Source organism: Sarcophilus harrisii, chromosome 2, assembly GCF_902635505.1.
Source record: "Sarcophilus harrisii chromosome 2, mSarHar1.11, whole genome shotgun sequence".
Lineage (NCBI taxonomy): Eukaryota > Metazoa > Chordata > Mammalia > Dasyuromorphia > Dasyuridae > Sarcophilus > Sarcophilus harrisii.
This window is the reverse complement of record NC_045427.1, coordinates 597,610,236-597,635,594: the sequence shown is the minus strand read 5'-3', so window position 1 is coordinate 597,635,594 and position 25,359 is coordinate 597,610,236. Positions and strand designations below refer to the sequence as shown.

The following is a 25,359-nucleotide window of genomic DNA, read 5'->3' as shown; positions in this document are numbered from 1 at the left end:
TGAGCAGCGGAGATACAAAGAGAAAATCGCCATCCCTGACCTCAAGGAGCTCTCATTCTAATAAGGGAGACAAAATGAAAACAATCATGTATATGCAAGCTATATATACAGTGTAATCTTAGAGGGGATGGACTATTAAGTAAAGTGGGGAAGAGACAGGCCAGGAAAGGTGTCTTATAAAAGGTAAGATTTGAACTGAGGCTTGAAGGAAGCCAAGTAACAGATTAGGGGAGATTTCATTCATGGGGCATAGCTACTGAAAAGGACTACTCAGAGAGAAAGACAACCTGTGTATACACACATATACACACACATATACACGGATACAGGGATAAGTACATACATACACACACTCAGTCAATTCTGCTATAACCTGCTTTGAAAATGTGGATTTGTTCCGGCGCAATTTCTTTAAATCCCTCTGTTATGTCATGATTTGAGGATAGCTAGAACTTTGTGTTTGCTTATGTTCTATTTCGTCTGTAAAAAACCCCAAAAATGCAGAAAATGGCATCACTTCACATAACTCTCAAGCTGCAACCCTTCCAACAGCCACAAGCTAATTTCAGGTCATGGTCAAGATAAAATGCCCTATTTACTGCCTATGTTCTGGTGCCCTAGGAATTGTGGGTTAAAGCCTACCCATTCTGGTTTGCTTCTGTGCCCAAGCACATGCTATCACTTCTTTTGGCTTCCTCATCTGAAGTTTCCACCTGTCCAGCTTTCAAAAGTTTTTGACCAGCCCTCATGTGCTGGATATAGGTCCAGCAGTAGCCAACAGCTGCTGCAATTTTGTAGTATTTGTATTTTTCTTAGGCATTTATATGTATAAACATGTGAAAACATGAAAATAAACATTTTGATTAGGTTGTAATTATTTTTTTAATGTCACTGATTAAGTTTTTGAGTATTGTGTCCTTTAGCCTATTTTCTCCAAAAACCCTGTGATTTTTGTTTGATTTTGCATAACCTGATGATGGTTAGGAATGACTAAGTCACATCTATAGCAAAGCTGATTGTAGAATTCATATAAAAAACACAAGGTAAGCATTAAGGGGATTTTTAGGATGATTACTCAAGGGGGAGGGCAAAGTTGAAGCAAAAAATTTTTGAAAGACAATGAGAGATATTTGTAGGCAACAGGAAGGGAGTACTTACGGAAATATTAAAAAAGAAAGGAGAATGATTGAGAAGGTAAGCCTCTAAGATAGAGGATGAATCAAAGTTATAAGCAGAGGGAACGGTTACCCTTCTTCTGAATCAAAGGAGAGCAGAATGGGGAGACGGGGCAGGGGAGTGATAGAGATTAATAAGGTTTTATATGTGGGAGGGGAAAAGGGAATGTTTAATCGTTATAACCACCCTGAGGAGTAAGAGCTATTGCTAGCCCATTCTACAGTTGAAGATACTAAGGCTAGTAAGCTCTGGAGTGTCCCATGCCGGCTCTCTCCCACTTCCATCCCCACGACGACGCCTGGATTCTGCTCCATCACTTAATCATTTTTCTTAGTAAATTAGAGGTCGAAGCACTTTTTGGAGAGGCAAGGAGGTCGACTGTAGGCGACTTGAGAAGAGCAGAGGCCTGGAACCGCTATTCTGGGGAGTGTAACCGAGGCTCAATAAGAGTAAAGCCTTGCTGTGGGGCATCCGGGGGCAGCTGGGATTAACTACCATCCCTTTGTACTGCCGTTATTTTAGCTGAATTACTTTCTCCACTACAGTTCAGCAGCACGAAGGGCTGAGAAGTGGGCTCCTTATCTCGCACTGTCTGTCTTGGAATAGTAGTCATGGAAACCTGAAAGCAACAGGTAGCAGCTGAGCAACGATTAATGTGTTTGGGCCCCGCTTCCTTCACTTACCGAGCAGGGGGAGGGTTAATAATACCCGCTTTCCTGGAAGGATTGGGTGAGGAAGGAAATCACGAACTGGCAATCACTTTGTTAAACTGTCCCGCATTCAACGTGAAAAGGGGCTATTGTAAGAATGGTCATTCTTAGGGGCAAAGAACCAAGATAAACCGCTCCCACTTAGTGCGGTTTGTTCCGAGCGTCACCCAGGAGCCTTCCCCCCGCCCAAGTAAGGCGTCTTCTAAGAGGAACCCCCCGCTGCTGGGGACCAAAGCGGCGGCCTCCTCCCTCCGCGATCCCGGAGATGCCGCCTCGGCCCCTAAACAAGGAGCAGCGTGGAAGGCTCCGCAGAGGGGAAGAGGGGAGCTGGTGCCTCCAGCATTGACAACACTAGCATCCGTGGGCTTCCTCTCACACCTGGCACCCACATCTCCGTTTCTTGTTGGGAGCGCGGGGCGGGCAGAGGGCTTAATTCTCATGCAGACACAGAGAGGGACCAAGTCATTCCTGGTCTGCCTCTCTGCGTCTGCCTCTCTGCAGCGTCCGTCGGCTGGTCGCCCCCCCCCCCCCCCCTTTCCTGAAAGAGCCTTGCAGAGGATTCAGGATGTAAGGGGCAAGGAGAGGAGGCAAGTTCGTTCTGGGTTGGCTGAGGATGCGGAGAGGGATGCGGCCCGGTGTGGAAGCTCTAACGCCGGTGCAGAAAAAGGGCGTTAGGAAAGACTTTAACAATACACAAGGTGGTCTCAGGGCTGGGCCTGCGGCCGCCTCCCCCCCGTCCCGTCCAGGCCCGCCTTCTCCCCCGGCGGCTCCCGGTACTCCTCTCCAGCCCACCCTCGGCCCCCCTCCCCCTCACTTTTCTCCACAGTAACGATGACAAAAGCACAGCTTCCCCGAGCTGTTGCAAAGGGAGCGCGTGTAAAGCTTTGGGCGCCCGATAGGCTCCTAAAACGCTTCTCCCCTTTCCCTTTGTCCCCCCGGACAAGGCCGCTTACTGGGAGGACGTGTCTTTAATGAACGTTCTTCAAGCTTTGTAACTCGGGAGCTACGGAAGTGAAGAGGGGTCCCCTCAAAACCGCACCAGAGCCGCCTTTGCCTGAGAACATTCAAGGCTCTGGGGGCTCTGGGCTCCACAAAGCGCCCCGCTCTCGGGGCTCCGACTCGGACCGGCCCTCGCCGAGGGGACATCGGCGGGGCTCCCCAAAGGCCTCGGGCAGGGGCGAGCTTAGAATTCGGGGGGACGCCGGCAGCTCCCCCTGGAGCGTACAAAGGCAAAGCGGGGCGGCCGGTGCGCCGGGCGAGCGCGTGTGCGGGCGCGTGCCTCGGGGCAGGCCCCGGCTCTCTGCCGAAACCGGCACGATTCAGCCAGGGGCGTTTCTAGGCTTCGGGACCATTTTCGCGGGGGCGGGGGCGCTCGCCCCCCGCCCCTCCCGCCTCCTTCCCGTTCCCGGACCATCCCCGCGCTGCGCACCTGCTCCCGCGCTCGGCGGGTTTAGGCTGTTGACCTCCAGCACCCACCCCCTGGCCCCTCCGTAACCTCCAGCCCACGCTCGGGGGCAGGGACTGCGTCCCCTTTAAGGGCATCCCGAAGTGGGTGGGGTAGGAGGCGCCAACCTTTGGGTGGGTCCTCCTCGCCTTCCCGGGGAAGGGTACGCGGGGTTGCGAGGGCGTCGGGGGCGCGGGGCGCGCGGGGCCGCGTCGAGGGTGGACGGCCCTTGCGAGCCGGCGCCCGAGCCTGGGGGAACAGGTGTCCCGAGTTGGTAGTGCGGGCGGGGGAGTACGCAGGGGGCGGGGGCACGGCCGCTCCTTCGGGCTTTATAAGCCGTCCGGTGGGCGGCGCCGCCGCTGGTTGCAAAATAGCGCCTCGGAGGTGGCCCGTGCCAGTGCGGCTGAACGCGCCCATCCAGGCCGGGCGGCGTGGGCCGGGCCCGGGCCGCCCCATGGCGTTCTCACTGGTAAGAGGTCGGGCCGGGAGGGGGGACGGAGGGATCGGCGAGCCCGGCGCGTGGCGCGCCTCGCCCCAGCCGCCGCGGGCGGTCTCTGCCGGGCCCGGAGCCGCGCGCCTCGGGCGGGCGCGTGGGCTGCCAGATGGCATCTCGCCCGGGGCGCTGCAGGCACCTCTCCTTGGGCTCCGCGCCTCCGGGCCTGGGCGCGCTGCATCCGCGGAGAGGCGGCGGCCCTGCCCGGAGATGCTGCGAGGCCTGTTTGCCTGGGGGGAGGGAAGGGGCGGGGCGCGAGTCACATGTCCGCGAGCGTGGAACCTCGTGTGTTTGTTTGAGGGAAGGGACACGCGCTTCTCCTCGTGATTCTGTTGCTTTTTCATCTTAAAGGAGCTGGGGGGGGGGTCCCGTGGGGGTCTGTCGCGGAGCTCCCCGAGCTTCCCCCGCTCGTAAAGCGTCTTGTCCCGGGGTGGGAGCAGCCGTGGGCGGCATGGAATTGGAGGAGGGGGCGCCTCGCGGAGCAGGGGTTGGGAACAGGTCGGATGGGGGACGAGACTCGGAAGGTCCGCGGCCTTCTGCCTACCCGGACGTGGTTCTGCGTGACCTGCGTTCTGGCTGGTAGTCGGGGCTGCGGGTGTTAATACCGAGTGAGGCAGGAGCTTCACGAGCAGCCACAGGAGTTACCCGGAGGGGAAGGGCCCGGGAGGAGTCTAGAAACGCCACGTGGGGCGGCCCCCTGCAAGCCCAGACGCTCCCCTCCTTCTGCTGAGGCGTCCTCCCCCTCCCCCCCCACCTTAGGTCCGTGGCTGGGCGCGGGCAGGAGCGGTGAGAAAGTGAGAGCTACCGACGGCCCCTGGGGCGGCGCGTCTCCTTTAAGGGCGACTCGGCTTGGCCGCGGCCTCTCCCTCGGGCCGCCGCACGCTCCCCCCTCCCGCCCCGGCGGGGGTGGGGGGAGGGTCACGTGGTTCACACGTTCGGCGCCGGGAGCGCGGAGCCAGGGGCCGCCCGGAGTCGCCGCCGCCGCTGCCTCGGTTCGGAGGCCCGACCTGCCCAGGCAGGCAGTGTCCCTAAGTAACGGACCGAGCTTGACCGGAGTGGCCGCCGCCGCCGCCCAGGTAGGGTGGGGCCGGGGCGCAGCCGCGTCAATGCCGGCCCAGCCCGACTGAGCGGACCGGGCGGGTGGGCCGGGCGGGGCAGGGCAGGGCCCGGCGCTGCGGAGACCTCTGGGGCCGGGGAAGCGGGCGGTCGGGCGCGAGGCGTCCACGTGCGGCCGTGGACCCTCGGGTTCTCCCCGGGCCCCGGAACTTGGGGGGCAGCGGCAAAGGAGGGGGACAGCGCTCTGGCCGGGCGGGACCGATCCCAAGGCCGGTCCGGGCTCGGAGCCGCAGCCGGAGGCCTTCCCCGAGGTGACCCAGGGTGGGGTGGCGAGCTCGCGCCCCTCGGGGTCAGCCGCGGGATGCTCGAAGGCCCAGGGCTCGATGACGGGCGTTTGGGCGGACGCTGCTCGGTCGGGGCGCACCCCTGGGCAGGAAGCTAGGAGAGGGATCCTCCTCCATGTTTCTGCCGCGGGTGGATTCTCCCCAAGTGTCCGTAGCGGGGCCCCGGCCTTCCCCGCCTCTCCGGCTTTGAGACGAGCTCGCCCACGGTTCGTTCCAGCCCCGCGTCTGGCCGTGCCTTGGTGCCGGAGGCCGCCCCCCGAAATGTTGGGAAGAGACGCCGCCCCCCCAAGCACCCTTTGGCACCCGTCTCTGTCGGCGGCCAGGCCCCGGAGCCGTGGGGCGCCGGGTCCCAGCTTTGTTCCGGTCCTTTCCCCTGGTTACCACTGGTCATCTGCTTCGGGACCAAGGGCCGGTGCTGTAGCCGCCGCGCGTGTTTTCCCCCCATGGGAATCTCCAAGTGATGCTAATGAGGCGCAGAAATTCGAAAAGAGTGGGGGGGGGAGGGTTAAAATCACTTAAAATATGAGGGGCCCGCCCGGAGGTTAAGCACGTTTCCCGCTCTCTGAGAAAAGAGAGCCCGGTTTTGTTTTATTTTTTTTTTAAAGACGTAGGTTTTTAGGATATGAATTTCTTTGAAAAGGTATCTTTCCCCCCTGTTTCTTGTGCCGGGAGAGTTACTCTCCTTTGCAGGACGACACCTCCACAAAGACAGGGCGGTGGGATGGGTGTGGGGGAGGGCAAAAGGAACCGCGCTCCATCGGGGAATGGCCCCCTAAAACAGGAGGGGGATGGGAAGGAGGGTTAGTGTGCTCGGTTCTTAGGGAGGACTGGGCACAGATCCCGGTGAGTGGAGTCTGCGTGCGGGCCTCGGGCTTCCTCTGGCCACAGGGCCCACTTTCCCGTTACATCCTAGGGGACTTGTAGTAGTAGGGAGAAGCTTCTCCCCTACGGTGTTTAACAAATAGGTCGATAACACTGGAGAAAAGCGTCTGCCTTTAAGATCTCTCCGGTGTCTGGGGAAGTGGGCTTAAAAAACCTGTACGGGCTCTTAGAGTCAGTTGTTCATGTCCCCGACGTTGTAGTGAAGCTCGCAGGTAAAAGCTGCCTGACGAAGAGCAAGCACTGAAGGGAACCAGAACTTGTGCCGTTTCTGGAGCTTAGATAACGAGGGGGCTCTTTGAGTAGTGACTCCTGCCACGAAGGAAAACAGCGGCAAAGCAGAAGGCTGACGTTTTGTCAGGCTCTAGTTTTTCAGCCAGCTGAAATCGGAGCGCCTTTCTGGGTATGAAGTGTAATCTAGACCACTTGATCTTAACGTATGGACAAAGACTTGGAGATGAAGGAAACTTTTGATTACATAGTGTATATTCATAATGGATTTAAAGAGGGTTTTTTTTTCTTAAAAAGAAGTGGGGTTGAGTAATTTGAGCCTTCTCTCAAATTTGGGAACCCATACCAAATCAGCATCTCGGGATAATTTCTTACCAGCCATGAAGGGAAGCAGATTTAACAACTAAAGAATGGTCAAGATGGTGGGGGACAGGAGACAGCCTACTAAATCTTAGTCTGGAACTCTGAAGAGCTTTGGTTTGCAAGGGCAAGGGGTGGAGTGGGTGAAAATGATAAAATAAAAAAGTTGTCTATTCTTCTTTAATAGATAATAATAAAATACCAAATCTGACTCATTTTCTCAGGATTTTAGATCCCTCTGATAAAAATCATACTACATTTTGTGTAAAACCATTTTTGTAGTTGCAGACTGTATATGCATCAAGAAAGTGGGTAATATTTGATTTACGAGTATGATTACCACCAAAATGGGATTTGAATGTGAAAATTCTTGATTTACTCTTTTGTTAAGGAATTAAATGAATACAAAATGTTTAAGAAGTTGTAACTATAATAAAAAAAGGAATGACATTTTTAGATTCCAGATTTCAGATATGAAAAAAAGGGAAAAGGATAAATAGAGCAAGAAATACAGCAAATAATCAAACTTTATACATGTCTCTATTTTGTAGTGAGAGAAATAGGCCAGGCTGCTTATTTAATGTGAATAAATAGGACAGCTTTTATTTTTCTGCTTCCTATTGGTTGCAGTTTTGATAAACCTTTCCCTTTGGAGACAAACTTTTTAGTAGCTGCTGAAGCTAGCATGGCTTCTAACCATTGGCACAACAATACTGATATTAGCAGGAATGTGCTTGCATTTACCATTCTTTTTGTATTGAGGCAGAGTTAGCTGATCTGATAGTGTCTGGAAAGGCAGGTAAAGTTTACTGTTCAAAAGGAGACCTGCTTCCTTTAGTGGGCAGGTTGAACGTCAATTAAAATTACCAGAATGTTTTCCCTGCTAGAACTGTGGATTAATCTTAAATTCTAAAACAGCTTTTAAGGGTCAATAAAGGTAAACTAGATCTTAAATGTAGCATTTCCTTTTAACTGTAATTCCCATACCAATTTAGATTTCTATGGAGGATTAATCAAAATTTCAACACTACAGAATATGTTCCTTTGGGAATGCTCATAATGCATTGTTCCTCTAAGAATAGTCTAGGGCTCATTCTAAAGTCTGCAATAACAGAACAAACTCGAATTTGCTACTAGTAGAGTAATATTTTGGTCATCACTTATTTCCTTTGTTAAATGACCACTTGCAACCAAGTTATACCAGGTGAAATGAATCAGTTCTTCTAGTACTTTTCCTTTGAAATTAGTGGATTAATAATGAGTTGTTGTGTTCAGATTTGCAAAAAAAGGATGACTTCAAGTAGTAAATAATCTTTTATTCTAATGTAAAGGTTCTTGGAGTATATTGACAGATAGAATGCTGGTAGTCTGTAAATTTGCGTGGGGAAAAAAATTCCATCTTTTCTTTCACTTCCATTATGCATTTAAAAAAATATCCTGAATGTTCCATAGGCTTTACCAGGCTGTCAAAAGAAAGGGGTCCACAACACAAAGGATCAAGAAACCTAATTTTTATATCAGTCCTACTGTTTTATCCCTGAGTACATCAGTCAAGCATTTATTGAACACCTAATGTATACCAAGTATTGTGCTACACACTGGAGAAAGGTAAAAGCAACCCCTGTCCCCTGCCAGTTATAATAGAAGAGACAACAAGCAGACAACTGTGTTCATATAAAATAAATACAGAGTAAATGAGAAGTAATCTCAGGAGGTACTAGCAATGGAGATACTAGAAAAAGGTCTACTTTGTAGATCTGCTTTTCTTTTTTCTTTCTTTGTTTTTTAATTTAATTTAAATTAGTAGTTTTATTTTCAAAATATGTGCGAAGATAATTTTCAACATTCATCCTTGCAAACTTTTCTCCTAACCTTCCCTCTACTCCCCTCTCCTAGTCAAGAAGTAATCCAATATGTTAAATGTTTCTTCTGTATTTCCACATTTATCATGTTACACAAGAAAAATCATAGATATGCTTTTCTATATGATGTCTGGTCCTTTTTAATTCTTATGATTGAGCCAGGAAACTAGTAGACTAGTAGAAACCAATAACTAGTAGAGGGGCAAGCTTCTGCTGAGAGGATTTTACTTTTTTCCCTGGTTTGGCATGAGTTGTAATTAGCATCTTTTACTTGATTAAAAAAAAAAAAAAGCTAATGTAATTCAGAGATTACCTATATCCTGATTTAGATGGCAGTTTTTAGTGAAGTTGTTTTATTTTAAATCAAACAAAATTATTTTTTATGATACTTGTACTTGACATTCTAGAATGCACATTTGATCTAGAATTCTACCTTCAAAGATAATTTGTACAATAAATTTCTTGGTTAGCGGTTTGTATCAATTCTTTCTAGGTAGTAACATGGCTAATATTAACTTTTCCCCTCAGTCTTGGCAGAAGGCCAGAAACTGGAGTGTTGGTAAGGATGTGTGAGAACTTTAGAAGTGAGTCTAGAAAGGAAGGTGTTAAAGACAGAAGTTAAAGATTTGACCCTTTTTACAAATCAGCCCCCATCAGTCTTGCTTTTATAAAACTCCTTGCTGTAATTGAAACCTCCTTTAAAATCATCAGTGACAATCTAATGACCATATCCATAGATTTTTCTCTGTTACGGAATTAGACAGGCTCTGTTTCAACCCCAATATTCAGTAGCTGGGGAAACTTTTTTGTGACTTATCCTAGGTCCTGTGTCTAATGGTAAAACTCTAGGAGCAGTGTTATTTCATTTCTATTTGATTACATTGATTACTCACTTCCTTTTAGAAATTCTCTTCCATTGGCTTTCAGAGGCCTTTGAAGATGGTTCTCCATTTTTTTAAACCTCTGTTCCATTTTTGCTTCAATTGTAACTTCTCTATTCATATTCCTCCTATGTAGTTCTACTCAAAGCTCAATCTTTATACCAGAATGTTTTTCTCATAGTACATTCTTGTTCTAAGTATTCACTACTGCATTGGACTCCCCAATCTATTTCTAGTCCTGACTCCTTTTCTGGATTGAAATAGCTCTATCTGTTCACAGAATTTAAAACATCTCTTCCTTTTCTCTCCTCTTTGTAAAGAAATCTTAAGCAGCGCTTTCAACTTTCTGCTTATTTGTCTGATTCACTCCTGGTAGCTCTTTTTCTAATTAGAATTAGATAGCAATTTTCTTGAGGGAAAACTGATTTCTGTGTAACTTATACATTTAATTCCCAATAAATATTTGGTGTGGTGCAGCCACCCTTTGTTTCCTGAGGAGTTCAATCTCCCAGTCACCCTTGAATATTCCCTCATCTCTCTTTGAGTTTCCTCAGCCAATCAATAGCTGGTATTATCATTACAGCATCTGAGTAGGGACAGTAACTGTTGAGAGGTGGTAATCCAGCTTTCCTTGAAGGCTACTACTGAGAGAGTGGTTTGCCCATTATACTTTTGGGTAGTTCTGGTTATCTGGAAATTTGTCATTGCATCAAGTTTTAATCTGTGCAATTTCCAACCATGCCTTTTAGTTCTGTTACAGAATTGACCAGGAAAAAAGTCTCATCCCTCTGACTTGACGGGTCTTCTTATACTTGAAAATAGCTCTCATGTCCAGACTTCTCTTCTTTGGACTAAGCGTCTCCAGTTACTTGGATTGCTCCTCATACAAGCTGATCCTGAGGTCTTTTATGGGTTTCTTGTTTGGCTGCCTTTCTCTGGATGCTTTTTCTGGTTATTGATGGTCCTTCCTAAAATATGGGCTCTAAAACTAGACATAATAATATAGCTGGGATCTGGGCTCAGAGTCGAGAAAGTGACTCTTGATTTCCCATTTTCAGGACACCTTTTGTCATAGTCTAAGATTGTTTTGGATTTTTTTTAGCTGCCTTATCCACAATATTCAGTCACTGAATTTGTAATTCATAAAAAGTGACAGATCTTCAGTAACTACTATCTTCTCCCACTGCATTCAGGACCATCTTCAATCATCTTGATCTCTATCTGGTCACTGGTTCCAGAGGGGAAAGTAAAGCAGTTGACCTTGCCCAGCCTCTCAATGAAATCCAATTCACATGCAGATCATGGCACCTCCTCCTTGATGTCATGGTCCTCTTGAGAAGGAAGAACAAACAATAACTGCTACCTAACTAAACCTCCTCTTCTCATATTCTTGTATTTGCTTTTTCTTGTTCCTTCTACTTCTAGCATAATTTCATAGCTCAGAAGATGTCAGGTCATGGAGCTAGGATCTGAGCAGGAGGCAAGGAAGGATCTTCTGACCCTCTTGGATGAGCCTCTTAAAGGCCTTGGGAGAAAAGTATTTAGTCCAGTTCTCATAGGATTGTAAGTAAAAAGTGGTTTAAAAAAAAAAAAAAAAGAAAAGGTAAGTAAAATGACTACGACAACATTTGTAATGTGAATCTGTGTTTCACGTTCAATATGCTTTCCATTGTACCAGATTACCTCCAGTTGCCAGTTTCACATTTATGAAGCATATGATTTCCCCTTCCATGATAACCTGCTATGGAGTGGTTCTAAACTGTCTACTGAGAGACAGTCCTGTCTTCCACTCCAGTCATGTCTTCATTCAGATAGAATTCTCAGGAAGATTGGTTTCTCCTTATCCCTCCTCAGTTTAGATCTTTTCTGCCAACCGTCCCTACTCCTTAGTGACTTCTTTTAGTAAACTCCTGTGCCATTTTGTTTCTATGGTACTTACTTGAGATTTAATTCCATACCTCTTACATTTCCTTTGTCTTCCTAATGAGCATTTGAACTGAATAAGATTAGGGACCATGGCTTATATTTTTATATTCCTCAGTGCTAGTATAATTACTCATATTCAGTAGGCACTCAAATGTTTGACAAAACAGCAATCTTAAAATCAATTGTAAGCTTTCCCTTGGGTTTTTGTCATGGGAACAGTGAGGCTTTTATGGGAAGTGAGTGTCTGCTAGTTTTGCAGTACTTGTTTTGTTCTGGTGTGATGAATTTCCCTTTACATTCACCTTTCCTATACCGAGATTGCAGGATCATTTAATAATAAAAAAGCTCCTGAATATTTGAAGCACTTAAATTCAGTACAGAACATGGCTAAAGAACAGCATCTGCTGGCTCTTTCGATTGCTCCTATGGGACAACCCAAGCCAGCAGTGATGGTATCATTCTCTTCTTTCAGTGCCCGAAGAAGCTACATAGCTCCTGTTTTGAGGGATTTCTCTGTGAAAGTAAAGAGGTTAGAGAAACTCTAAAGAGGTTCAGAAGGTCCCTCTCCAAGAGGCCTACCTCCTCTGGCACTGTCCAGCTCCTTTATAGTCATTCTTCACTGATGTGGAGTCTTGGGGATTAGGAGGAGGATGGGAGTTGCACAAAGACAATGAGGTATCTTTTCATAAGAAAGTTAACAGTAAGGCAAGTATAAAAACATTTGTAGGACAAATTCGGGGGCATCAGAGGATGAAAACTCAGTGCTTTTAGTGACTAAGTATAAGATGACATAGGGATCAACAGTAAAACTGCCCATAGTATTTTATTATTTCAATTACATGTAAAGATAGTTTTCAGCATTCATTTTATTTTTAAGATTTTGAGTTCCAAATTCTTTTCTTCCTTCATTCCTTAATTCTTCCCTCCCCAAGATAGCAAGCAATCTGATATAGGTTATACAAATTGTCATGTTGTGAAAGAAAAATCAGAACAACAGGGAAAAAAGCAAACAAAAAAGAGGTGAAAATAGTATATGCTTTAATCCACAATCAGTCTCCATAGTGTTCTCTCTGGATGTGGGTGGCATTTACCATCCCAATTCAATTGGAATTGTCTTAGGTCACTATTGCTGAGAAGAGCTATTATTAATTGATCATCAGAGTCTTGCTATTTTACTGTGTACAATATTCTTTTGGTTCTACTCACTCCACTCAGCATCAGTTCATGTAAGTCTCTCCCGGCCTTTCTGAAATCATCCTGCTGATTGGAATGGGATATTATTGTTCTATAAGAAACATTTGTGTACTATAATATGCATTCACTCGGTTTCCAATTCCTTGCTACTACAAATATTTTTGCACATTTGGATCCTTTCTTTATTACAATATTTTTTGGAAATATAGGCCCAATAATGACACTACTGGATCCAAGGTATGCAGTATGCACGATTTTACAGTCCTTTGGGCATAGTTCCAAATTGTTCTCCAGAATGGTTGGATCAGTTCACAACTTCACAAACAATGTATTAGTGTTCCACTTTTCTCACAACCCCTCCAACATTTATCATTATCTTTTTCTATCATTTTAGCCAGTCTGATAGGTATGAAATGGTATTTCAAAACAGTTTTAATTTACATTAATCAGTAGTGATTTAAAGCATTTTTTCATATGAGTATAAATGGCTTTAATAATACTTTATCTGAAAATTGTCTAGATATCCTTTGACCACTTACCAATTGAGGAATGACTTGTATTTGTATGAATTTGAGTGGGTTCTCTATATATTTGAGAAATGAGGCCTTTATCAAAACACTGGCTGTAAAAATAACTGATTTTCATTGAAACTGCTCCTGTCTTGATTACTACTAATAGGCATACCTTGTACTCTTCCCTGGTGTGTTTTTTTTTTTTGTTTTGTTTTGTTTTGTTTTGTTTTGGGTCCAGGATCTTTGTTTTTCTTGAATTCTCTAATGTTTGAATTGAAGTTAATTTTATGGTAGGGGTGGTATGATAAAGGAGGGAAAGAGAGGCTAACCAGCCTTTTAAAGCCTTACACATTTTCTTTAAAGAATTGGAAAGCGAGAACATTCAGTGACTGGTAGATACTGGTTTTAGGACTAAGTGAAGATAACCTAAACGACACTTTTATAGGAGAAATCCTATGTGAATTCTTGAGAGAATTTAGAGAGTTTTTGCTTCAAATAAATTTGCATTACACATTTGACCCCTGTGAACAGCAGGACCTGAACTAGGCTCTGGTTTCTGCTCCTTGTAGGCATACAGGAACAGAGGTTGCAAACCTTGTACAGATTCAGAGGGGGTAGGGCCACGGCCACAGCCATGTGGATTCTCACTGAGAAGTGGGGGAGATCTGTGAAACATCCTATTTACCTTAAGTGAGAACTTTTTGTATCTATCATACCACTTAACCGTTGCCAGAACTTGGGATTCAGGTTCCTATCTAATTTTTTTGCTCATGGAATTTATTCTCCTTTGGTATTTCTTGCCAATTCAACTAAAATCTGAATGTTCCTTAAGACTTGCTAGTGTTCCTATATCATCCTCATCATCTTATATTAGTTTAAGAATTTATTATATCTATAACATATTTTTGAATTGTTTAAGAAAACCAAGTTTCTCAGTTGGAATGAATCTGACTCCACCTCTGAGAGTGGGCTTGTGGGCTTCCTCCCAGAGTGCTCTTTGGCCCTGAGAGCTTCTTGCTTTATATGAGCTCTCTAAAGATGTGAACACAAGCATTGTTTCTATCAGTTCCACTTCGTACCTTGTTTCAAGTTCTGGCCCATAACATCTCCTTGTAGGATCAGATCAATCATACTGAACCATGCTAAATTAGATAATTGTCTCTATCAAATCTAATGAGTTAACACTTTGTAAGGATTCCAACAAACCATATTTTCCCCAAAATTTAATACCCTCTTTAGTACCTTGACAGTCTTCTGTATATAAAAAACTTTTTCAATGAATAATTGCTTATTTGCATATATTGTTATTTGGAGTGATAGTATGATAGATCGTTGGTTTTGGAGCCAGGAAATCCAGATTCAAATCATGTCTGACACATGCTGGCTTTATGACCTTGGACAAGAACTTACTTAACTTTACAGTGGGCTAGGCAACAAGTTCCCTGAGGCTATAAATTATAGAAGATGTTGACTTGAATTGGTAAAGGGAGGGTGTGTGTGTGTGTGTATGTGTGTATGTATAATTTTACTTGTCAAAGTTCCCTATATCAATGAAATCCCAGATCTACTCCCTGTCCTGCTTGATATTTCCAAAGCATTTTCATAGAGATCTTTATTTGATTCTTGCAAAAACACTTGAGTTAAAAGCTGCTCCCTATGTACGTATTCCATTGAATAACAGACTAAGATTTGTTCATTATTAATTTAACTTGATAATGTGGAGTTTGAACTAAATGAATTTAGGCTAATGGACTCTTTTCTCTGTCATACTAGAAAGAAGACACAGGGAGGATTAAAGACTGCTGGGATAGCCTTGAAGCCCCTGCACTTTCAACTTGTAGCAATGCTGATATTTTCCGTAGAATAAACGCCATGTTGGACAACTCTCTGGATTTCAGTCGAGTCTGCACAACACCTATTGCAAAAGGAAGACATGATCACTTGTCAGGTGATGTTGCTCTGCTGTGGAAAGCAGAAATGGACTGTGTTGTTACAGGTGCAGCTAAGAAATTTGTAGTTGTGAGGGTTAGGGTGGATTACTACTATATTCTACATTGGATATTTAATTTTTGTTTTATTTTTTAAAGATTTGACATGAGAATCTAGAAAATCCATCCCTGTTGATTGTTAATGATGATATTAAGTAGAAATGATATTAACTAGAGTTTGTATTTCTTTTTCTGTTAACTCAAGAATTTCTGTTTGGGGATGTAAATAGGAGATTGTAGACAATTAACCATAAAAACTGTTGAAGAGTAAATGTTCTAGAACACACTTTTATTTGGACTGTTTTCAAAAGCACTGAAAAATTTTTAGGTAATGACTTAATTGTACTAGATGTTTCAGGGTTTGCAGAATGCTTTTCTCATAACCTGTTAAATAGGAGAAAGCCTTAATTCTTTTTTGGAAGTTTAAATTGCTTTTTTCATCTTAATGATTTGAGAACTGGAGTAAAATATTCACCAAATGGGTAGCAAAGTTGGATAGACGCTTTATACAAAATTCCCTATTTGTGTGGAGGCAACTACTTGCTGAAGATTAATGGTTTCGAAGATACTTATTATAGACATAATGTATAATAACTTTTTATAGAGTTGTAACATGTCAAGAATGCATTTATAGATCTGTATATATTGATATGTGGGGGTTTTAGATTAAAGTGGTTTTGTTTTGGGAGGTTTTATAATAATCCTTGATTATTGGAGACTCTGGGATGTTGCACACCTGGATTTGGAAATCACTGAACTATAAAATATTGGGATTTTTGGATTTCAGAATTGCTCCATGAAGGTCCAGTAGTATATAACAACTATCTTTTAAATTTTTAATATTATTTTGTTTATTTTTTAGACATTTCCCAATTATATGTAAAATTCTTTTTGAATTCCAAATTAGCTGCCTCCCAATTCTGCCCCTTCCTTAAGTAAAACAGTTGAATATTGATTATACATGTAACCAACCTTTTTTTAAAAAAAAAAAAAAGGAAAAGAATTTCTGCTTTATCTAATAGTAAAATTTTATCTTAACTAAATCGTGAATGGAATGAACCTGAAAACTGCCCCTTATTCTTGATATCTCAAAGCCTGTTAAGAGTTGGTTATATTTTCATATTCCATACATATATATCTCAATTTAGAATATTAAGAGTTGTGTTATTGCTTTTAGTGATCTTTGAACAGAGGTACTTAAAAGCACATTTTATCCTAAGGACCTCAAGAGTAGTTCTAGACAGTAGAGACAATTGAAGAAAAAAGACCTCTTGAAAAGTGGTTATAGTTGCTTTTCTATCACAGTTGCATTTCCAATCTATGAATAATTAGACTAAAACTACTTTTGGTAGAATAGTTTGATCTGTTAATACAGTTGGTTTTTTGGGTGCCCTAGGAAGCCATTTCTTAGACCATATCCACAGTTGGAAAATACTTGTCTTGAACTGCCTAGAAAAAGGTGTTTAGGATACTTTTGATTATTGTTGGCAGCTGCAAAATTTACTACTATTTATTTCATCATGCAGGTATTGTGGGCCAAAGATAAGTAAGAAGAGATTGAAAGTATGAAAACACATCAAATAGGCAACTTTGAAAACCCTTTGGAGTTATCCAACGACAAAAATTTGCAGTCTAGTATTGACTTCTGTATCCTGTGTACAAAGTTTCCATCCATGATTGAAATATAAAGTCATATTTTAGCAAGTTGTGGGGGGAAAAAAGCTTAACTCTTCTTTTCCTTGCTCAGCTATGTGCCAGGCACTGTTAAGCACCGGAGATACAAACAACAGTCCCTCTTTGAGGAGATCATTCTTGAATGGGGCAGATAACATGCACGTAGTATGTAGGAGCACACAGTCAATGGAACAGTCTCTAAGCAAAGCTTAGTGAAGCCTGGGAAAAGATTCTTTCAGGAGGTAGGACTGTGGCTGAGGCTTTAAGGAAGCCAGGAGTCACAGGAATGGGGAGAGACAGAAAAAGTGATCAGTGACTGGAATAGTCAGGAGGCCAGTGTCCCTGGCAGGGGGTGTGTGTGAAATTGCTCTTGAGGAAGGGGTCAGGTGGTTTTATATCAGTTACTTGAGGTAATGGGGGAAGGCACAGGAATTTAATGAATTAGTCATGGTCAGAGGTAAATGCTGGGGTGGGGGGGTCACTTGGACAGCTGGGAGGAATATGGACTATAGAAAGTGTTGAGATAGGGAGACCACCCAGCAGTAATTCAGGTGTGAGGAGATAAGGGCCTGTACCAGAATGGTGATTGAGTCAAAGGAGAAATGTTAACATAGAATGGAGAGAGTTAGTTGAATGGTGGATGGAGAAATTGGAAGGAATCAAAGATGACACTAGGTTTTAGGTCTAGTTGACTGAGAGGATGGATAGCCCAGTAATAGGGAAGTTAAGAAACAGGGTGGAGTAATAAAGAGCCTCCTAAAAACAATTTTTAAAAAGCCAAATGTATGGTGAAAAAACACAAATCATAGCTACTGAAGATTTTGAAATGCTATTTTTTTCTCTTACTAAATGCCATAGAAGCAACAATCTAAATGATATTTAATTTTTAAAAGTTCAAGTTTTAAAATTAAGCAATAGGAATTTTAAAGCCTCAACTTTTTTTTTCCTTAAAAAAATTTGAATTATTTTCTTGGAGAATGTTCTTATAGGTTTGTTTTTTTAGAATAATAATGGTTAAAAAAAAAAAGATCTTACAGGTTCACTACCCTTATTTAAAGATAATGAAACGGGAGCTCAGAGAGTAACTTTTTGAGGGTCATAGAAACCAAATCTTGTCCTATTGTCTTGATAGTCATTTTGGAGTCTGGTCAGTTCTACTGTAACTTGAATCATCTTCAATAACTTGAATCATCTCCAAAAACAGTGAGCTGTGCAGTTTAGTGCAGTGAAAACCACAGGGCTTAGTGAGGAAAGTGGGATCAGTGATATCTTTTTTTTTTAATAGTCTAATCAAAAGAGTAGCACAGTTTGATACATGTTAAATGTTGAGAGACTTAAATGCTAAAATAAAGAGAGGCGGCAGCTGAAGCCTCAGGCACCCATGGCCCTACTTCTCTTGGGCTGTAGCAAATTTGATGGATTGTCAAGGCATGGAATCCTTAGCTGTAACTGTGAAGGAAACTCAAGATTTAGACCATCCCTTCTGAGCTCACAGCTTACTACAGTATTGGAAGATATACAATAAATTATCCACTTGACAACAATCTAAAGCTTTCTTGTGGAAATGATCATTGAAAGTTTGCAGCTTGAATAATTGTGAAGTGGTGATTTTCTGCATTCTTGATGTTTCTCAAGAAAGAAATCAAAAAAGCAGACTCAAAGTTGTCTTTATGCTCAAAATGTTCCCTAATATACCAATTGCAGTAGTGGAACAAATCTGAGCTTTTGAAACATAAATTATAGCAGAACCAATTGCTTTAATCTATAACTGTATTTAGATTTTTCTCCACTTAACTGTAGAGGTTAGTGGTGGTGCTATGTTTGAGATTTGAGATTGTTAAAAAAAAAAAAAAAAAACAAAAAAAACCATGACATTTAGATGAATGAGAGATTAGAATTAGAAGTTTATAATCTCAATTTTGTGTTGTTGAGCTTTTCATAATGCTTTAAATTAGAATTTATTTGGGCTAAACTTTTCTTAAGAGAATTGTTTATTTTTAACACCTCCCCCCACAAAAAAGGTTAGGAAAAAATGCTTTCAACTGTACTTTCGAGTGCATCAATTCTTTGTTTCATCCTGAGTTCTCTGGAATTGGAATACCTTAGAATTCTAATTGTCTTACTTCATATATCTCCCCAAATTTCTTACCCTTAATACTTTTTATAGCACAATAATATTCTTTCATATTAGTATACTATATTTCATGCATTTCTTGATGTTTGTATACTTAGATTATTTATTTTTGGCTGCCTGTTCATGCTTTCTATGTTATTTCCTTTCTCATCATTAGATTGGAAGCTCCTTGATGAGAGATTTTGTGGGGTTTGTTGTTGGGGTGGGTTTTTTGTATATCTAACGCAGTATTTATAGCACTGTGCATGGCACATAATCACATAGTAAATGCTTATTAATTTGATAGGAGTGTTTTGTGTGCCTAAGTCATAACAACTTGTGCTCAGAGCAGGGTTTTGAGATCAGGAGTGCTGTCTATATAAATCTATAGTATTCTCTTTTCTATTATATGCAGATATATCTATTTCTATTGTAAATATATAAATACTAAAACCTAGATAATGTTAATATGTAGTTTTTAGGGATCTTATGTATGATTTAATGGTACCCATTTCTGTTGAGAGTTGACATCACTGGTGTAATTCAAGTAGGGATATTAGCAAATGAAAGGGAATGACTAGCTTTGTAGCTTTTATTACATATCACTGAATTGCTTTTTTGGAGAGATTATACTTTGAATTTTGCTTATTATGACTTTCTTCATAGTCTTGCTAGGCAGTTTTGTATTCTGAGGATACAAAGATAAAGGATAATACGTAGTATCTACATAGCACCTGAAGACTTGTAAAGCTTCACAACAGCCCTTGGAGAGAGGTACTGTTATTTTTATCTTACAAATGAGGAAGATGAGGCTGAGAGAAGTAAAGTGGTTGCTCTGGGTTATGCCAGGAGTTGAGGTGGGATTTGAACCTTGGGTCTTCATGACTTCTAGGTTGCTCTAGGGCAGGGGTCCTCAAACTATGGCCCTCGGGCCAGATGCGGCAGCTGAGGACGTTTATCCCCCTCACCCAGGGCTATGAAGTTTCTTTATTTAAAGGCCCCAAAAACAAAGTTTTTGTTTTTACTATAGTCCGGCCCTCCAACAGTCTGAGGGACAGTGAACTGGTCCCCTATTTAAAAAGTTTGAGGACCCCTGCTCTAGGATGTAGAGAGAGTGACAAATATACAAATAAGTAAATGCAGATAATTAAAAAAGGGAAGGAGACATGAACCTTGAAAGGAAATAAAGATTTTGAGAGGCAGAGATTAATAATAGGGTCCTGTCTGGATATTGGGAAGCTGCTTGGGCAAATGTGTGGAAGTGGGAAATGTAATACTGAATACAAGAAATAGCCATGAGTCCTATTGAATAGAAATATGTAATAAGATTTGAAAGATGGGTTAGAATCAAATTATGATGGGCCTTCAATGGCAGACTTGGGAGGGCTTGTGACTTAGCTAAGAAGCATCATTGTTCTGTCGTTTTTTTGGACATGTCCAGCTATGACCCCATTTGGGATTGTCTTTGCAAAGCTATTTGAAGAGGCTCTTGATTTCCTTCTCCATCTCTTTACAGATAAGGAAACCGAAGCAGATAGGGTAGAAACTAAGGCAGACAGGGTTAAGTGACTAGCACAGGATCACCCATTGTCTGGGGCCACATTTGAATTGAACTAAGAGGAATCTTCCTGACTCTTTCTACTATGGCGCCACCTAGCTGCCCAAGTGGCAATAGGGTGTCTTTGCAAGTTTTTGAATGGCATTTTCTAACTTGGAACTGGATGGAAGTTGGGAAAGGGGGACTAGAAGCAGGGAAATTATATTAAATACCAGGCAAGAGCTAAAACCTGTCTAAACTAGGTTGATTAGACATTAGTTGAGAGAAGGATGTAGCGTTCCATCTTCCTTTAAAGCCCAACTCAAATGCCATCTTCTCTATAAGGCCTTTCTTAATTTCCTGTCCTCTGTGAATTTGTGTTTGTGCTTTATAGGTACATTTCCCCAGTATACTTTGAGCTCCTTAATGGCCAAGAATTGTTTTTATTTGCTTGTGTTCATTGTGTTTGGTACATAGAAAGTACTTAAAAGATGCTTATTTAAAGACATTTGCAAAAGATGTTATACAGATGGAATATAACAAGATTTGATGACTGGATATGTATATAGTAAGATGTTACAAAGATGACTTGGGTTACAAATCTAGTGAATGGGAAAGATGGCCTTTGATCGAAATGGAAGTGGACAAGGACAGATTTAAGTTGATTTATAGAGATGTTTGTGGTTCTGAGGGGATACCCAGACAATGTCTGGTAGGCAAACTGGAGATGTAAGGATAGGAGTTAAGATGACAAATGACTAGGTAAATGCATTTGAAAATTGACTGCACTGAAATATAATTCAAACCATGATTGTTAGTGAGAGCCCCAAAAGAGAGTAGTTGAGAGGAGTCCCTAGGGGACTTCCATAAGAGTTAGATGGATAATTTCAGCAGAGAAAACTGAGGAATGACCAGATAGGTGGGAAGAGAATAAGGAAAAAGCATTGTCACTGAAACCAATAGGAAAGATGATAATCTACAAGTAGAAGGGTGGTCATCAATAATGTAAAAAGCTACAGAAAAGTCAGAGGCCAGTTGGATTCAACAGATCATGGGTAACTTTAGATAGCATTTTCTACAGGAAAGTCAAGCCAGATTGTAAGAAGTTAATAGGTGTATTGTGCTACTAGAATTGTTTCAATCCACATTTTTTACTAGAATTGAAAGGTTTTCAGGTGGAGGCTACTGGTAATTTTCCCTCAACCATTTATCCTCAACAATTCCTCAAAGTCTATAAGGAATTTGCTATATTCATTTTATTTTGGTAATGCTTATGGCAACAATTCCCAGTTTTCTCTTTTATTCTGCATATGCATTTCTTTTTGTAATGTGAAAAACTAATCACTATTTTGTTACTTAGAAATTATTTTTTTTGTTGGATAGATGAGAATTTCCTTCATAGTTGAGAGATGATTCCATTTTGTTATTTTAAAAAATATTTTCTATGCCTCATTGATTTATCTTGTATTTTATTTTATTATTTATTTATTTAATAGCCTTTTATTTACAGGTTATATGTATGGGTAACTTGACAGCATTGACAATTGCCAAACCTCTTGTTCCAATTTTTTCCCTCTTACCTCCCACCCCCTTCCCCAGATGGCAGGATGACCACTAGATGTTAAATATATTAAAATATAAATTAGATACACAATATATCTTGTATTTTAGTATATAGTATGAAATGGGAGCTTAATGTTATTTTCTTTAGCAATATTACTTTACAACTTTTCAAATAATTTTTATGGAATGATATTCTACCCTGATATTTTATAATGTTGGCTTTATCAAAATTATAACAACTAACTATAAAAAGCTACAATATCTGGCAATTCTATATCTAAGGCTTTAAAATTTGACAAGTGCTGAGATATAGGATATCCCATTTGAAGGCTCATAATACTTTGTGAAGTAAATAGAGATAATTTGTTTCTCCATTTTCCAAATGATTAAAACAAGATAAAGAGGTCATAATTTGATTATTTTCCTATCAACAAATGTTAGACAATTTGAACCCATCTTCCAAAATCCAAGTCTCACTCTGTATAATACTGCATTGCCTTACAAATCTTTGCTTTATATATTTGTGTGAGTGTGTGGAGGGAGAAGACTGCTTTTTTAGTTAGGGATTGTTCTTTAGTCTTATTTATTACATTTTATTCTTTTTTTCCCCTTCATTGTTCTCTTTTAAGCAGTACAAAGTGAGGCAGGTTACTTCTCTGCTGCCCTCTATACTCCTAAATACAATAGGACTTTAGACTAAATGATGTTAACATGCCTTATCTCTTGCACTCTTATAGTCCTGCTGCTGTTTGCCAAAGAGCCTTGAATTAGCCTCTCCCTACTACCCTCCTTAGCAACAGTTCCTCTGCTGTTGAGTTTCTTGGATAAAATCCCATTTTAGCCTGATCCCAACTAGGCTTTAGTAGCTGTCCTACCATTCTTTAACTCTTCTGATTGATTTTCTCTCAAACTCTCTATAGTCTCTATAATCTGTTCCAAACCTTTAGCAGAGGATCTTTACTCTTATTTTACCAAGAAAATTGACGATACCACGAGTCTCATTCTTTGTTCCCTTTCTCTCCCCATTGGCTCCAGTTTGAGAAAAAGAACGGAATCTTCCAATAAGACTAAACCCTTTCCTTATCTCTGGAGCTCATCTTTTCTGATCATGACCTTTTGAGTACCTTCTTATGATCTCTAGTCTTTATCCACTGGTTTATCTGCCTTAAATGTACCCAGGTCTGTTTCTTGAAACCTTCCCCTTGGAGAGAGCCATCCCAGAGAGAGGGCTGTGGGGACTGAGTGTGGGCTCACAACATAGTATTTTCACTTTTTTGTTGGTGTTTGCTTACATTTTGTTTTCTTTCTCATTTTTTTCTTTTTAATCTGATTTTTCTTGTGCACCATGATAGTTGTGGAAACATGTATAGAAGAATTGCACATGTTTAACATATAGTGGATTACTTGCTGTCTAGGGAAAGGGTGAGGGGAAGGGAGGGAGGAAAAAATTTTGGAACACAAGCTTATACAAGGGTAAATGTTGAAAATTATCTTTGCATATGTTTTTGAAAATAAAAAGCTTTAAAAATAAATAGAAACCTTCCTTTGACTTGACCTGATTGGCCCTTAAACTATCATTTTGTATCTCACTTTGTTTTCACAGCCAGACTCCTAGAAAAAGCAGTTTACACTCATTGTTTGGACTTCCTTAGTTGCAACCTGCTTTTCATTGCCTTATAGTCAGGTTTCTAAACCCACTACTCCACTGAAACAGCTTTTCTCTAGATGATCAAAGATCTCTTTTTTGATCCTTTCTCCTCAGCAAGCAGACTGAATGCTGCATATGTTGTCAGATGTATTGGTGAATTTTTTTTGGATTAGATTATAAAGGTGGGCTCCATTTTTTGAGGAGTATGTGTGGCTAATTTCCAAGAATGACTGTAGGAAAAGCAAAAAGGCATCATTGGGAATGCCTTGTAAAGAGCTCTTTTCCATGGTTGTCTCTATTTGCCTGGACAGTACAATTGCAGATCTTCTGTTCTTACCTGCTAAGCTGGGGAGTGCCATAGTACACAGAGCACTCAACTCTAGGCAATGCAACATCCAGGTCCCCTGTAAGTCTTGGTGACTCTGGACAAGTCACTTCATCTCTTTACTTCAGTTTTCTCAGCTATAAAGTGGGGAGATAACAACTTCTACCTCTTAGAGGGATTGTGAGGATCAAATGAGGTAACATTTGTAAAGTTGTGGGTTTTTTTTTTTTCTGAGGTATTGGTGCTAAGTGGCTTGCCCAGGATCACACAGCTAGAAAGTGTCTGAGGCCAGATTTGAACTTAGATCTTTCTGACTTCAGGGCCAGTGCTGTAGAGTGTTTCTTTGGCATGGTGCCTGGCACATCATAGGTGTTATATAGATTGCTTACATTGTTCCTTTTTGAGCTCTGTACTTGCATTTCATCCTGTCCTTGTTGGCTTTTCCCTATCTCAACTCAAGGTTTTTGCACAGGCTGTGCATGGTTTGGCACATTCTTATTTTTCTTTCCCATCCCCCACATAGCCCTTGTATTTTCTTTTTTCTACTTCAGATTACTTTCTGAAATCTTGAAAGGCCAAAGGGTACCTTCATTTTTTTGTGTGTAGGTATCCCTGGTACCTAGCATGGTACATAAGAACTTACCAATGCTTGTGGAATTGAAACTATTTTGTTGGATACAATTTTTCATTTTTATAATCCAATACTGGATATTTTAATAATTACTGTTATCATAACACTCTTCCTTCTTCCCATTTTTCCACCTTCAGTAACTTCAGCTTTACCTCAGACTCATGCAGGGGTGTTCATATGTTTGATTTCATCAAGTGTTTCATGTCCACAATTGGAGTTTCTCTTTAAGTTCCTGTTTTGACCTTGCCACAACTTGAGTCCTTCTGTCTTCCTTTCTTCTCTGGTCTTATTTTTCCTCTCATCAGTATCTTAACTCTTTGTTTATCAGTTTATGCTTGACTTGATTCATGTGTCCCTCTCCACCATTGTCACATTGCAACTCATCTTTTCCTTCTTAGCCCTGTCTCTGTAGATAGTCAATCTCTGCCCTTGACTTCCTTTGCTTACTGTTCCTTGTGTGCTGCTGAACACTGCAGGAGAGTTGCATGACAAATTTGTTATTAGACCTCAGGCTTCTACTGCTACACATCAGTCATTTGCTTTTCTCTTGATTTTCCTATCATATTCCTTCCAATGGTTGTTCAAAGCATTCTCTTTCCAAGGTACTTGTACTACGATCTTTCCCTTTCTCCCAGCAAAGTATTTTGTGTACTATTTTACTGGAAAAAGACTTTTGTGAACTTCTTCTTTTTCCAGTTCCATGTTTTAAATAACCTCAGCATCCCTTTATTGTAGTCTCAGGATAATGGTGACAAACTTGTTTCTGTCATTAGCCCCAAACCTTCCTCTCCCTTGCTAGTTTTTCTCCCTAA

The 25,359-nt window shown here is 41.8% G+C and overlaps 1 protein-coding gene across 5 annotated transcripts in view; it reads left to right on the top strand.

Annotated features, from left to right (window-relative positions):
* Positions 1-3,675: 3,675 nt before the first annotated feature.
* Positions 3,676-25,359, top strand: part of CPEB1 (cytoplasmic polyadenylation element binding protein 1) — a 73,277-nt gene continuing 51,593 nt past the window's right edge. For 2 of the 5 annotated variants that reach the window (XM_031956305.1, XM_031956304.1), the window contains exons 1-2: positions 3,676-3,799; positions 14,842-15,016. In XM_031956305.1, the coding sequence (XP_031812165.1) occupies positions 3,785-3,799; positions 14,842-15,016 (190 nt within the window). In that variant the 5' untranslated portion in view covers positions 3,676-3,784. Of the gene's footprint in view, positions 3,800-4,584; positions 4,900-14,841; positions 15,017-15,042; positions 15,065-25,359 lie in introns of those variants that run through there. The other 3 variants (XM_031956302.1, XM_031956303.1, XM_031956307.1) reach the window with 2 other exon arrangements.